Consider the following 15706-nt stretch of genomic DNA (forward strand, 5'->3'; position numbering starts at 1 on the left):
GTAAATGATACATTAAGGGCCTCATTGCCAAATGAGCAGCTACAAAATGAGCAGCAACGCTCCTCTGGGTGTAAACTCTCGATTTGTAAACTAAAACTGCTCCTGAGTAGAATGGACCCTTTTTTATAGGAGTACATACACAAAAAAACAGTTGACCACTTAGGCTTAAAACAAACAAAAAACATCTCATATAAATCATTTTAATGATTATTTCTATGATAACTAGTATATATATATATCGATAATTGTGCACTATCATTTTTACCAGAATTTTTCATTTACGAAGTAAACAGGACAGAGTCTTATTCTGAAGGATTCCCAAAATCCAGGACCCAGAAGTACTTAGTTATTCTTGCCTGCTTTACAGTGGTGTGGGCAACTACAGAGTCAGAGCATTTGTTCCAAGACCAATGGAGTGTGATCACTGTAAAGCTTTTGGACATGTTTCAAGCGTTTTCAGAAGGGAGAAGCCGAGATATCCAAGTTGTGGAAAAGATCATATATGTTTTAAAAGTAATGAAAATGTGATATGTTGCAATGTGGTGGGAACCATGAAGCCACGTTTTTAGAATGCCCAACAAGAGTGAAAGAGAATGATGTGGGCTCTCCAGAGCATTTCATATGCAGTGGCTATTAAAAGTGTTGAGGGTTTGAATGGTGCTCCTAAAGAGTCCATGGTGGTGGATTGGGCTTCACTGAAGGCTGCAGGGGTTGTGGTTCAACAGCAGGATCCAGATATGTTAAAGTTTAAGAAGGTGGGCTTTGTGGCCATAATAGCTATGGTGATTGATTTTTATTTAACCTTTATTTAACTAGGCAAATCAGTTAAGAACAAATTCTTATTTTCAATGATGGCCTAGGCCGTGGGTTAACTGCCTTGTTCAAGGGCAGAACTATTCCAACACTCTAACCACTAGGCTATGCTGCCTCCTCAAGGTGGAGAGGAGGTCCAGTAAAATAGATATCATTGTGGATGCTGTGGAACGGTTCCTGGGACTGAAAGACTTCTCAGCGGAGTAGTTGCATGGAGTATTGTCACCACCCGTACACCCTCTCAAGTCATGGTGTTTTGAAGCAAGGAAGAAGTGGGAGTTTTGGCGGTTTGTGTGTTTTTTAAATTGTTTTATTTGGGTGGATTACGTTCTCCCTATCACGTATGGGTTTTATTTTGACCTTGGTTTTTTCAACCCCGTCCAGTTGGTGGCGGTAATACACATTTTGGGATTGTAGTCTTCCATAAAACGCACAGAAAAAGAAGAAGCACAAAGGGCGCAGTACATTAGTCTAGACAGTTGTCAGTGTGCTGGTAAACTGTTGAAGTTGTTGTTTTGACAAAATATATTCTCATACGGAGTTAGAAAAAAAAAGTATACTAGTTTGTGGACTGTCAATTCTACATTTTCAGCAAAAGAAGGTAATTGAATGTCATGTCACTGGATTAGCCAACGTTGTCTTCTTGCTTGGTAACTAGCTAGCTAGTAGCTAATGTTAGCACAATATTCGTAATTGAGTTGTCTACAGTTTGTTGGCAGGATACCAGCTAACTTAGATGTGAAATGTCGTTTCAGTAAAAACTCTTACGACTTAAACAACAACGACAAAATCAAAGCGTTGATATTGAACATCATTATAGATAACTAGGACAGGGAATTGTAAGGGACATCACGATACGATATTATATTATCACGATACTTGGGTGCCGGTACGAGAGATATTCTATTGTTAAGTTAGATATGTTACATATTGCTCAATGTGTGTATGCTGCAGAGGGACAAGCGAGACCCATGAGAAAACGAGTTATCTGCTGAAAACAAATTGTCTCACTATTTAAAAAGAAGATGGAGAACAACTGTATCGATCCCCACCACCACTACAGCTATTGTTAACGTTACTCGCGGAGGTGGCTAGCTAGCTATGCCACAGTGAATTTGCTAGTGGATAACATACATTTTTCGAAAAGCTCATCTTGATTTGTGTGTCTCACACAGATGGAAGGAGATGAGTGTGGGGGTTTTCCTCCAGAGCCGTCGGAGGGGAGCTCACAGAGAGGAAGTGTGGCATCCTCTGTCACCCGCGGTCAGTTCCCTTTTTGCTTTGTCTGGTTTTTACAATATAGCATTTTTGTCCCTCCTGTGTTTTCTTATTTGGAACATGGTGTTTAATAGCCTTGTGTATATATGAAACTGATTCATGTAAGCTCATGACATCATCGTGGCTTGCAGACGTTCCATGTTTTACATTAGATTATTATGTCGACTTCCATCCCTGGCTTTGTTCTCCTACAGCTCAAGATGTGCTTGTGTACCTGGTGGGGGACAGTGCAGTACACCTGTGTGTGGAGGGGGTTGCCTGTGTGAGTGTCCAGGAGCTAGGCCGCAGTGTCCGGGAGGCTCTCCACATTCCTGATTCTGCAACGGATGCCTTTGCCTTCTGGCTCTGCTCTCCTCTGCTCGGTAATGACAGCTCACTCTGTATGCTCCTGCCCCCCTCCTCCCCTAGCCCTCAAACAACTGTGCGGCACATGCTGTTATTTTAATATAAGCAACTTGGCCATTCATTTGACAGTTTCTTGATTTGATCAGGAGAAGAAAGGCAGATATGTATTACAAAGGAATAGTGTTGTCTGAGGCTGGTCTGGTTCCTTGTATTATGTATTGGTGGCAATTCGAAGAGAGCACTTGGGCCATAAGGGGAACATTTTACAATTTGAATGCTTCTTTTTTTTAAACTACTGTCTTGCTGAAAGACTGGCATTGTTTGTAAAATAGGGAAGGGATCACTACAGAGGAAATGAGTGTAGGCCAAGTCTACGGCTTGTGGATATGGTGCTATATATTAGCATGCTTTGTCATGCCAAATTCCTTTCTTTGTTATGCCATGAGAATGCTTTTCATAATTTTCATTAATTATCACATCGTTGTCTACTACATGCCTTTTCCTCCTCTCTCAGAACTGCAGTTAAAGCCGAAGCATCAGCCTTACAAACTGTGCCGCCAGTGGCAGGACCTGCTGTATCGCTTCACTGAGGCCTCAGAGGAGGACATATCTCAAGGTGAGACTGCCTGTGTCTCTGTGTGTAGGGATGAGCTTGTGTGTTTCTGTAATCTTTTCTATTTGTTTCTGTATTTTTGGCAGATTAACACATCTGTTAGATTTTTTTCATCCCCACTGCTGAATTCATATTGCTTTGTCAACCTGACCTCATGTTACCACTGACCCAACATCACTAATCCTAAGCCGTACATCTGCCATCATATAACAATGTTCTGTATTACCCTCCTCTCCTTTTTTTTCTCCAGATGAGCCATGCTTGCAGTACAGAAGGAATGTGTTTCATCCCAAGTCTAAAGAGCTGCAGGTACTGCTTGTTCTGTTTTTTCCTTAAATTTAACATGAAGCTGTTGGGGGGGATATCAGTCAAGTGGTGTCGTGTCAAGTCAAATGGATAGATTATACTTTCCTGGTTGTAGACACATACCCCAGAGCACTCTAGCACCAGCCCTCAGACAAAAGGTTATGTTTGTCCCTCAAGAGTTACAAGAATTGATGAATGCCCCTATGCATGTGTTTGGATCCTCCTGTATTCCACATTTCATTGCATGGTATTTCCCTCCAGATTGAAGACGAGGGGGTGTTGAGACTACTTTACGACGAGGCACGGGTTAACATCCTCGCTGGCCGCTTCCCCTGTGACCCTGAAACCTGGACGGGTTTGGGAGCACTGTCTTTTGCTATGGAACTGGGAGTAGGTTTGGACGACCAGAAAGCCACTGCTGCTTTAAGGTAAACTATGCCAGGCATCTGAACGTCTGCCTCTTGGTGACGTTGTGTATTATTTTTAAGAGTGTAACTCAAAATAATACCCAGACTATTGCTTCTCCTCTCCCATCTCCCTCAGAGAGAAGAAGCTGATATCCTTCCTGCCTGCACATGTATCAGGGGGAGGTGGGGGGCTGTTTTCTACCTTGAGGGGAAAAGGGGGCCGTCAGGCAGGGCTGGAGCACAACCTGTTGGAGGAGTATCGCAAGATCAGCACCTTAGGAAGCACCCCCCCGGAGCCCACTCAGCATCTACGCCAGTACCTCAGCACATGCCACTCTCTGCCTTACTATGGGTAAGGAACAAGTCAAACTATTGGCCTCAAATTAACTGCATGGAACACATTCACAGTTTGGATCTTCTTCACAGGTCACTTGCATCATGTTTGTTTCTTGTCTTGCCAGGTGTGCTTTCTTCTCGGGGGAGATTGACAAGCCAGCTCAGGGGATTCTTCATAGAGCAGGACGGAAAGCTGTCAATGTGGGGATTAGTCTGGAGGGGGTGTATGTAATGGACATCAAAGAGAAGGTGAGACCTGGAATATCAAGCTGTGAGTGGCTGTGTCACATCCGGCCGTGATTGATTTGATTTATGTGATTGGGAGTCCCAAAGGGCGGCGCACAATTGGTCCGGGTTTGGCCGGGGTAGGCCGTCATTGTAAATAATAATTTGTTCTTAACTGACATGCCTTGTTAAATAAATGATAACTCCTCTACATTACTAGCAGAATATGACCTATTTTACTGTGTGTGATTAAGTAAGATGTGGATTTGTATGAACCAGAGGTGTCCTCGATCAATGCAAAAAGACTTCACTGAATGACCCAACCTTCTACTTTTCTGCCTCGTTTTCTCTGGTGCATTCCTGCTCCATGACAGCATGTGCTCCTGGGACTGCGTTTCAGTGAGCTGTCTTGGGACCACAGCTACCCCGAGGGGGAAGGTGACTCGCACATCCTGTGGCTTGAATTCGATGGGGAGGAGGCCGGCACCCCTGTCAACAAGTTACTGAAGATCTATTCAAAACAAGTAATGAAACTTAAACCTACCTTTTTCAAATTTATAATAAAAAAAATCATTAGGTGGTCATAGATGTCATTGAAGTGACCAGAGTTGCTACTGTTCTTTCTTCCCTCGTTTCTCTAGGCAGAACTTATGAGCGGTCTTATTGAGTTCTGTGTGGAGCTACAGTCTGCAGCCGAAGGAGGGGCGGCGACAGAAACTGACAATGATGTCAGTCTATCCCATCAGCCTGCTGGACAGGCAGGGAACAGTGACAGAGGAAGGGGCGGTCGGCGAGGGAAACTGCGCAGGCAGAGCAGTGTGGTGTGCAGTCGGGTCCATACACTGAACACCATCAGCTATGTGGACAACGGTGAGTCTGGGGAGAGGCCAGCATCATGCATGTCATTCATTTCGTCAGTATCAACCATCCATATAAGCTTCATTTGTTGATCAGGTTAGGTTGTAAAACTAACTGTTAAATGCATTTGTTGTCCTCCGGGCAGGTAAAGAAATCAAACGCTTGAAGCCGAAGAGAGCTGCTTCCTTTTTCACCAGGCAGGCACAGCCACCTACATACTCATCAGTACAGGTGGAGCAAGGTTGAGCCTCCATCTCTGATCTAGGCACTGCTCTATACTACCTGGAGACCAAAACTGAACATGCAAGTTGAGATTAAGGCTAAAAGATATGTAGGGAGTTGGTGAGGTTTATCTTCTTGATTGCAAAAATACTATGGACCAAGAGTAGGATTTAAGTGTGAATAAATATTTATGGTTAAATGTTGTGTATATGAAGTTACGTTCTTTAGGTGCTGGAAAGTGACATTGAGTGGCATTGCTTCACTGGTCAAGTTGAACCAGTTGGAGTTTAATATGAAACTGTTGATGAGTAGTGGTAACATTGACAGTAGCGCCACCTTTGAGCTTTTACCCTTGTGATAGGGACCTTTATTACAGTTCTCCTTCAGATGGAGTTTGTGCAATGACTATGTACACTATATATACAAAAGTATGTGGACACTCCTTCAAATGAGTGGATTTGGCTATTTCAACCACACCTGTTGCTGACAGGTGTATAAAATCAAGCACACGGCCATGCAATCTCCATAGAAAAACATTGGCAGTCGAATGGTCTTACTGGAGAGCTCTGTGACTTTCAACGTAGCACTGTCATAGGATGCCACCTTTCCAACAAGTCAGTTTGTCAAATTTCTGCCCTGGTCAACTGTAAGTGCTGTTATTGTGAAGTGGAAACTCCTAAGAGCAACAACAACTCAGCCGTGAAGTGGTAGGCCACACAAGCTCTCAGAAAGGGACCACTGAAGCATGTAGCGTGTAAAAGAATAACCTGTCACCCGTTGCACCACTCAATACCAAGTTCCAAACTGCCTCTGGAAGCAACATCCGCACAAGAACTGTTTGGACCTTCGTTAAATGGGTTTCCGTGGCCGCGGAGCCTAAGATCACCATGCGCAGTGTTAAGGGTCGGCTGGAGTGGTGTGAAGCTTGCCACCATTGGACTCAGTGGAAATGTGTTCTCTGGAGTGATGAATCACGCTTCACTATCTGGCAGTCCGACAGACGAGTCTCAGTTTGGAGGATGCCAGGAGAACGCTACCTTCCCAAATGCATAATGCCAGCTGTCAAGTTTGATGGAGGAGGAATAATGGTCTGGGGCTGTTTTTCATGGTTCGGGCTAGGCCCCTTAGTTCCAGTGAAGGGAAGTATTTACGCTATAGCATACAATTACATTCTAGACGATTCTGTGCTTCCAACTTGTGGCAACAGTTTGGGGAAGGCCCTTTCCTGTTAAAGCATGACAACGCCCCAGTGCACAAAGTGAGGTCCATACAGAAATGGTTTGTCGAGATCAGTGTGGAAGAACTTGACAGGCCTGAACAGAGCCCTGACCTCAACTCCATCGAACACCTTTGGGATGAATTGGGGGGTGGCAGGTGGCCTTGTGGTTAGAGCGTTGGGCCGGTAACCGGAAGGTTGCTGGGCCGGTAACACCGAGCTGACAAGGTAAAAATCTGTCATGCAGATTGTATTATCTGAAAGGAGGGCGATGTTGGAGGCTCTGCAACTATCTTGTTCAAACCTCAGTCTTTGTACCAAAACAAACGTATATCTTGTGGTAGTCTATGCCTCTCCGTGCTAAACACTCAGATTCAGAGTCTCATGGTTATCATGGACTTTATCTGTATTTCCCTCCCAGAAATGACAAGGCCTAGCATTCTAGCACTGTTATTGTTTATATTGTACACTATGCAAGGGCAGCTTGACTTTGGAGGGGAGAGACTAAAGAGAATTTTCTGATGCGTAAACCAATATTTACTTTTTGAATTGGTTAAATGTGGGTTAGGGTCTGGGTTAAGGTAAGGGTCGGTTTTAGATTTGGCTAGTCGGTTTGCACGTCAGAAAAGTACATTTAGTCTCACCCACTTAGCTGACCATTCAGCAAGAGGATGTGTTTCCTGATGACAGTTCTTCTGCTGACCTCCAGTATGAGAGGAGCGATTCTACTGTATATCTCTGATGCAATTAAGTGTTAAACTGAAGAATGTGGTTTCCACCATGTTATAACTGATATGGTCAATTATGCAAAGACAACAAAATGTTCCGATTCATAATTCCTAAGGCACGCGATCTATGGATGTGGTATTCCTTTTTAAAAAGATGGTGGTGTACTCACTTGCTGTACATGCACAACATTCAATATCTTAAACATGCACTATTGATACATCAGAAATACTGTCAAGTTTTTACCTTTGGTCATTATTTGTATTCTTAGTATTATTATTGGAGTAATAACTTGGACTAATAATTTTTGACTCTCTTACACAGTATCTCTGTTTCTGTCTTTCTCACACTCAAATGAAGCAATAGTCTGGATAAAAAGACCAAGTGCCTTTTTCTTTCAGTATTAATTTGGCCATTGAGAGACTGACCTGGTAAACGTGTAGGCTTGTTTGTCAAACATGATCTGCTCTGTTTGCTATACATTTACTTTACCTCGTGTGTACATTGGCTGCGTTTACACAGGCAGCCCAATTCTGATATTTTTCCCAATTATAGGCAAGATGGCTTATCTGATTGGTAAAAAAAGAATTGGTCAGATAAGCTATCTTTCCTATAATTGGGCAAAATATCAGAATTGGGCTGCCTGTGTAAACGCAGCCGTAGAGACTAAAATATATCGAACCCTGTAACTTCACTGTTTTCTTTCCTTTGTAATTTATATAATGTGCACTACCAAACTTAACCAGTGACTGACTAGGTTTAGTTAAACCCACAATACGTTTTTTATTCCGCTTTGTACTGTTTTGACAAAACTATAAGATTTGTTATAATTGTGTTTTAAACCTTACAATCGTAGTTTTTTTTGTTCATATTTGATCAATAAAATGTTTTGAATATCCGATCCTCCGTTCCTTGATTTGGTGTTCTTTGAGTCATTGCTGCCACCTACTGGCTCGTTTATCACGGGCTTCTCATCGGGACATGTACGGTAACTTCTCTATTTGCTTTAGTGGCGAATAGCTGGTTTTCTGTTTACCTGGCGGTTACATTTAGCTGTTCTTTGGTCTGTCCTGCAATTCATAACAATTTCGCTGGTATTCAGTCTAAATGGACGGGGATATTTGTGCTACGGCCACCACACCACCTGACTCCGACCCAGCGCGGAAGCGCCGAGTGCACGGTATGTTGAAGCTCTATTATGGGTTGAACGAGGAAGGAAAGACCGTGGATCAAGCAGAGTCGATCAATCCTTGCGATATAAACGGCACGCATTTCGATCCTGAGGTTTATCTCGATAAGGTAAAATCACATTTCTATGTCTGGATGCCACACATATAGCTATTTATTGAACATAAGACAACAAATGAAATCGAGGCAAACGATTATTTTCTGTACAAGAGCCAATGCCAACTGCTTATCTGGCATTGGCGTCAGTCACCCAGGGAGTACTGTCACTCAGTGATGTCTGTTGGTTGTCTTGTCTTCAAAACGGACCTTTATGTCATTGGTGGCTGCAGCTTAGGAGAGAATGTTCCCTTGGAGAGCTGATGGACCAGGAGACCTGCATGGTGAAACAGATCCGCTCCTTGGACAGTGACATGCAGACATTGGTGTATGAGAACTACAACAAGTTCATCTCTGCCACAGGTAAGCAAATAGGGGACAGTGTATGCGATGCATTGGATATCATGTTTGCGTCACTCACTGTTCAGTATACATACCATGTAATGAATGAATGCCCTCATCTCCTCCCACTAGACACAATCAGAAAAATGAAGAATGATTTTAAGAAGATGGAGGACGAAATGGATTGTCTCTCTACTAACATGGCTGCTATCACAGAGTTCAGTGCACACATCAGTGGGACTCTTCAGGACCAGCATGCACAGATAACCAAACTGTCAGGTCCGTAATGAAACCTGTGGTGACACGCCTCCATCGCCTGAAATGAAAACTAAATAACAAATTGTATTTGTTGGTCATATACCTATCATTGTCAGATTACTTGTTCAAACTTTTCTCTCTCTCTCTCTCCCTCCCCCCACCCAGGAGTCCACACTCTCCTTCGAAAGCTGCAGTTCCTGTTTGAGCTGCCTGCCAGGCTGAATAAGTGTCTGGAGCTGCAGGCTTATTCCCAGGCGGTGAGCTCCCATCGTCGTGCCCGCTGCGTGCTGCAGCAGTACAGCCACATGCCCTCCTTCAGGGGCATCCAGGATGACTGTCATGCCATCATGGACAAGCTGGCACAGGAGCTTAGGCAGAAGTTCAGGTAGGAGAAGTAGTCACTTGTGGAAAGATTCTGCATGCAAACCGAGAGAATCTGGCGGGACTGAATGGGATGCGTAGGATAACGAGCAGCAGTAGATCCGGTGTTTGTTTTTTCCTCACTGGTGATTTAGACAAATCATGATTTCGCAGGTGTTCGCATCATTTGAATTTCAGAAGGGGAGGGGACATTCGGCACCTAAATTGCAAAGAAAAAGGGTGGAGATCCTCGTTCTGGTCCTTCTAGCATTTCTTGATCTCTTCTCTTAACATGTATGGACCCAGAACTTAATGGAGAAGCTGACCAATTACCTGAGACTTTAGTTCTGTGTTAACTGAGATTAGTATGGCTGCAAAACAATGTTCTTTGAATTTTCATTTCTAGTTCATATTCTATAGTAATAATACATTATACCTCTGCCTGGTTTTGACTGTGTTTGCAGAGATGGAGGTTCGAGTGCGAAGGACCTTTCAGAGTGTGTGGAGCTTCTGCTGCAGCTGGATGAGCCAGCAGAGGAACTGTGTGACAAGTTCCTGATCCACGCCCAGTCACGACTGGAAGCAAACCTCCGAGGACTGGAGGCGGAGCTAAGACCACCATTGTCCTCTGGACCCACATCAGTGATAGATCCCTCCATTGGCCCTGCCCGCAGACTGTCAGCTGCACCCACTGCTGGATCTCCCACTGACCCCACCTCTCCAGGCAATCCCTTCCTCTCTTCCAGCTCAAGGACTGATATTCTGGAATTCATAGACAGAGGTTGCAATGAATTCGTCAGCAGCCTTTGCTTGGTCATTGCCTCGTACCAAGAGTTGTTTGTCAACCGTCCACAAGAGGGTAATCTGGCCTCCAAAAACATCCCCCATATGGCTATTGGCAAGCTGCATGCTTTCGTGGATGCCATGGCCACCTGCTACTTCTCGCTCGTGGAGAGGAGGATACAGGAGGAGAAAAGTGTTGGAGACAACTCTCTTCTGGTCCGGGCTCTGGACCGTTTCCACCGCAGGCTCCAGGCCATGGCCAAACTGCTGCCTGGGTCTGCTGTGCCCAGCCAAGGGACTGAGATCGTGGTGCGAGCAGCCAGGGAGAGGATCAAGCAGTACCTGGCAGCCCTGCAGAGCTTCTACCTGGACAGCCTGAGAGACGTGAGGCAGGCCCTAGCAACCCCTCGGCTGGGTGGGAGCTCAGCTGGAGGGGGCTCTCATCTGGCGGGACCAGCCACTGGGAAAGATGCTCCCGCCAGCCTGCCAGAGCTCCTCTCCTCTCTGTCTGCCTCCATTCTCAATCAGATCAAGTCAGTGCTGGCATCAGTGCACCTCTTCACCGCAAAGGACATCACCTTCTCCAATAAGCCTTACTTCAAGGTGAGATTAATACTGATGCTTTTGTGGGTTAGTTGTGTCCCTCAGTTTGTGAGTTGCTCTGATATCATACCAAATTCAGAGAATAAGGCAAACTATTTATGTCATTGACAACTCTCTTTCACCTCTCTATTTCAGGGGGAGTTTTGCAGCCAGGGTGTACGTGAGAGCCTTGTGGTTAACTTCATTAAGTTTGTGTGCCAGTCCTCACGTCAGTTCTGTGAGAGTGCGGGAGACAGGGGCGGCTCTACACCCCCTGCCCTCCTCCTGCTGCTGTCACGCCTCTGCCTGGACTATGAAACCTCCACCATCACCTACATCCTCACCCTCACAGACGAGCAGTTCCTCGTGCAGGTAAATATGCCAATGAGACTGAACACTTCTTCAACGCTGTTGATGGGAATGTAAGAGTATCTATCCAAATAATAGGTCCTCTTTAGTCATGAGAAATGTGTACCACATGCTGTTATATCCTCATGTTTCTCTCGTTTTCACAGCATCGTTCTCCTGTAACTGCAGTCACAGCTTTATGTGGAGAGGCCAGAGAGGCAGCACAGAAGCTACTGAACCATTATGTTAAGGTAAAAGTGCCTTCAGAAAGTATTCACACCCCTTGACTTTTTCCACGTTTTGTTTTGTTACAGCCGGAATTTAAAATGGATTACATTGAGGTTTTTTTGGTCACCGGCCTACATACAATACCATATGATGTCAAAGTGGAATTATGTTGTTTGACATTTTTACATATTCCTTAAAAATGAAAAGCTGAAATGTGTAGCTCAGTAGGGCATGGCACTTGCAACGCCATGGTTGTGGGTTCGATTCCCACGGGGAACCCGTATGAAAATGTATGCACTCACTACTGTAGGTCGCTCTGGATAAAAGCGTCTGCTAAATGACTAACATGTCAAATTAAAAATGTTAAGTCAATAAGTATTCAACCCCTTTATTATGGTAAGCCTAAATAAGTTCAGGAGTAAACATTTTCTTAACAAGTCACATAATAAGCTGCATGGACTCATTCTGTGTGCAATAACAGTGTTTAATATTGTTTAACATTTTTGAATGACTACCTCATCTCTGTGCCCCGCACTTACAAGGTCTCTCAGTTGAGCAGTGAATTTCAAACACAGATTCAACCACAAAGATCAGGGAGGTTTTCCAATGCCTTGCAAAGAAGGGCACCTATTGTTAAAAGTAAAAAGCAGACATTGAATATCCCTTTGAGCACGGTGAAGTTATTAATTACACTTTGGATGGTGTATCAATACACACAGTCACTACAAAGATACAGGCGTGCTTCCTAACAGTTGCCAGAGAGGAAGGAAACCGCACAGGGATTTCAACATGAGGCCAATGGTGACTTTAAAACAGTTACAGAGTTTAAGGGCTATGATAGGAGAACATTGTAGTTACTCTACAATACTAACCAAATTGACATAGTGAAAAGGAGTTCTGTACAGAATAAAACTATTCCAAAACATGCATCCCGTTTTCAACAACAAAAAACAATTAACTTTGTGTTCAGGACAAAAAGTTATGTTTTGGGCAAATACAACACATTACTCAGTACCACTCTCCATATTTTCAAGCATGGTGGTGTTGGCTGCATCATGTTATGGCTATGCTTGCAATCGTTAAGGACTGGGGAGGTTTTCAGGATAAAAACAGACACTGGGAGATGAATTCACCTTTCAGCCAAGACAATAACCTAAAACACAAGGACAAATCTACACTGGAGTTGCTTACCAAGAAGACAGTGAATGTTCCTGAATGGCTGAGTTACAGTTATGATTTAAATCTGCTTGAAAATCTATGGCAAAACCTGAAAATGGTTGTGTAGCAATGATCAACAACAAATTTGAGGTTGAAGAATATTTTTCAAAAAGTGTAAATATTGTACAATCCAGGTGTCAAAGCTCTTAGAGACTTACCCAGAAAGACTCACAGCTGTAATCACTGCCAAAGGTGATTCTAACATGTATTCACTCAGGGGTGTGAATACTTCTGAAAATGTCTGAAAACACGTTTTGACTTCATTATGGGGTATTGTGTGTAGATGGGTGAGAAAAAAAATAATATTTAATCCATTTTACATTCAGGCAGTAACATAACAAAATGTGGAATAAGTCGAGGGGTAGGAATACTTTCTGAAGGCACTGTATACATTTTCCCACTTTACCAACAAATTACTGTTGCTGCGACTGGCCATTTCAGGCCTATTCCTTCTATTTCAAAGCTGACCCCTTCTCTCTTGTTGTTTGATAGGTTCAGGGCCTGATCATATCCCAGATGCTGAGAAAGAGTGTGGAGACTCGAGACTGGGTGAACACCATCGAGCCACGGAACGTCCGTGCTGTGATGAAGAGAGTGGTGGAGGACACCACTTCCATTGATGTGCAGGTAATGGCCGTTATCTATATAAAACCCTTTGGAATGTAGGAAAACTCTAATCACTGCATGAATGTGAGTGGACAAAATCATCATCAGTGCTAGGAATCTAAACAGCTTTACTCCCTCCCCTGATCTGTCTCTCCTTGTGTTGCCCTATAGGTGAGTCTTCTCTATGAGGAGGGGACGAGGAAAGCCCACAGCAGTGACTCCAGCAAAAGGACCTTCTCTGTCTACAGCGGCTCTAGGCAGCAAACCCGCTACGCCCCCAGCTACACACCCAGGTACCAGAACTACAGTCGCCTACCACACAACCCTTTCATAACAACACAATACATTAACACTGCATCACAATGTGTGGATGTTTAGACTGATCCTGCCTCTGCTATCTTTCCTAATGGCTTATGAATGGTTTTTGTCTCCCTGCAGTGCTGCTATGGATACCAATTTCCTGAGTAATATACACAAGCTCTTCTCTGAGCGGATCGACATCTTCAGTCCTGTGGAGTTTAACAAAGTGGGTAGGGAGGGGTCACAGAGCTCTGGTAGCTTAGGGCCTAGAGTAGGGGTCGCAAAGCAATTCTAAAAGTACAGTCAATTCTTTTTCAGGTGTTCCATCGCAATCTGTCATAAACATCAACATCCCGGCTACTATCCAATCAAAGCAACATTGACATTATCCCACCCCTGTTTAGCGCCTCTTGGCTTTAAAATCCAAATGTAACACAATATCTGCCAATTAATTTCCAGAAATATTGCATTTCTGTCTGTTTGGTGCACTCATTTGTCTATGCTCACTCCGTGAGTAGCCAGTTAGCGATGCCAGTAATGATAACATTTGATTGAGAAGGTCGTTGACTGCAAAGTAGGCTTACCTGACAGATATCATAATTATTTGTAGCAATTGGGTGGCCATTGTTTTGCAAACTCAGCCATGACATGTTGCAGCAGTCGGCCTAACAGAAACATTGCTAGACTGAGCAATGAAATGCACAATTAAAGGGGAATTGCACTCAAATCAAAACATTGTTATTAAAAAAAAAAATCTGACCTTAAAATTGGTCTTTGGATGTGATTTGAAAATTAACATGTACTCAGAACATCCATTTTCATTGTTTCTCTATAAATAATTGTAATATTGAGAGTTAAAAATAAAATAAAAAAGGGAAAAAAGAACAGAACTGAATCTGGGAAAATACAATGGATAATTTTAGGGCCCTTTATTAACCATTATTTTACCAGAAAACGCATCTCTTTTACAACAAGGGCCTGGTGAAGAGTTGCAGGGTAGAGGAGAAGAATGTGCCTATTTGAAATGAGTAGCATTTTTTTTTAAGTAGCTTTCATGCTATAAATGTTGGAGACCCCTTGCATAGAGACTGTCTCTTACACCCCCCAATTTGACAGTCTTAATCTCCTCTCTCAGGTCTCTGTGGTGACAGGGATCATAAAGATCAGTCTGAAGACGTTCCTGGAGTGTGTCCGCCTGCGTACCTTTGGTCGTTACGGCCTGCAGCAGATCCAGGTTGACTGCAACTACCTGCAGATGTATCTGTGGCGCTTCGTCTCCGATGAAAACCTGGTCCACTTCCTACTCGACGAGATAGTTGGCAGCACTGCCCACCGCTGCCTGGACCCCGCTCCCATGGAGCAGAGCGTGATTGAGGTCATCTGTGAGAGAGGTTAAAGGCCAGAGGTCACATTGGTTGAGGAACTGGTGAATTGTGATGGTGAAATTGAAGAGGGTGTAACAGGTTAAAACCAAAAAAAGGCCTTTGAAGTTAACTGAACATTGAAGATTGGACAAAGAGGGCTTTTACTTGATACTCTCGATTCCCATGATGTAAATGTGGGTCAGGAGGGGGATTGAGGTTACTATGAATGTTATTATGAATGATGTGATGTTTGGGTGGGATGCATCTATATTAATTTGATTAGTAATAACAAACATTATCATATGGTAATATGATTTGAATTTAAAAAATCGAACTCGTAAACGGATGTAAAGCAGAGTTGCGCCTGCTGCTTTCAAGGACGTGATCTCAATTTGCACACTTAATACTGCATTTCAATTCAAGGACCTGATCTCAATTATTTGTATTTCTCTTGTTTTCCCATTGCACACTTAATCTTGCAATTTAAATTAGACTAATTATGTTACAATTCATCATCTCTGTATGTTATATAAAGTGTCAGCATTCTAAGTAATAACTTTGTGTTTCAATTCATTTTGAATCATGATTGATTAATCATCATACTTTGCATCAATTATGGAAATAATGTTTGCGTAGGTGTTGCATGAGTACTTTCTCACGTCATTAAGCAAGAGTTAAGTATCTAGCA

The 15706-nt window shown here is 43.4% G+C and overlaps 2 protein-coding genes across 2 annotated transcripts; both read left to right on the plus strand.

Annotated features, from left to right (window-relative positions):
* The first annotated feature begins 1256 nt into the window (after positions 1 to 1256).
* LOC115135621 (FERM domain-containing protein 8) lies at positions 1257 to 8246 on the plus strand. The gene is made up of 11 exons (XM_029670515.2): positions 1257 to 1414; positions 1989 to 2076; positions 2286 to 2453; positions 2951 to 3052; positions 3300 to 3358; positions 3617 to 3783; positions 3899 to 4114; positions 4224 to 4347; positions 4698 to 4847; positions 4965 to 5193; positions 5327 to 8246. The coding sequence occupies exons 2-11, from the start codon at positions 1989 to 1991 to the stop codon at positions 5425 to 5427; spliced, it is 1404 nt and encodes a 467-aa protein (XP_029526375.1). The 5' UTR covers positions 1257 to 1414; the 3' UTR covers positions 5428 to 8246.
* Positions 8247 to 8308: 62 nt separating this feature from the next.
* On the plus strand, positions 8309 to 15574 carry LOC115135601 (vacuolar protein sorting-associated protein 51 homolog). The gene is made up of 11 exons (XM_029670473.2): positions 8309 to 8644; positions 8863 to 8992; positions 9104 to 9250; positions 9395 to 9614; positions 10054 to 10975; positions 11111 to 11326; positions 11470 to 11553; positions 13241 to 13375; positions 13526 to 13647; positions 13793 to 13880; positions 14790 to 15574. The coding sequence occupies exons 1-11, from the start codon at positions 8453 to 8455 to the stop codon at positions 15048 to 15050; spliced, it is 2517 nt and encodes an 838-aa protein (XP_029526333.1). The 5' UTR covers positions 8309 to 8452; the 3' UTR covers positions 15051 to 15574.
* Positions 15575 to 15706: the final 132 nt, after the last annotated feature.

This window comes from Oncorhynchus nerka, linkage group LG10, assembly GCF_034236695.1.
Source record: "Oncorhynchus nerka isolate Pitt River linkage group LG10, Oner_Uvic_2.0, whole genome shotgun sequence".
Taxonomy (NCBI): Eukaryota; Metazoa; Chordata; class Actinopteri; order Salmoniformes; family Salmonidae; genus Oncorhynchus; species Oncorhynchus nerka.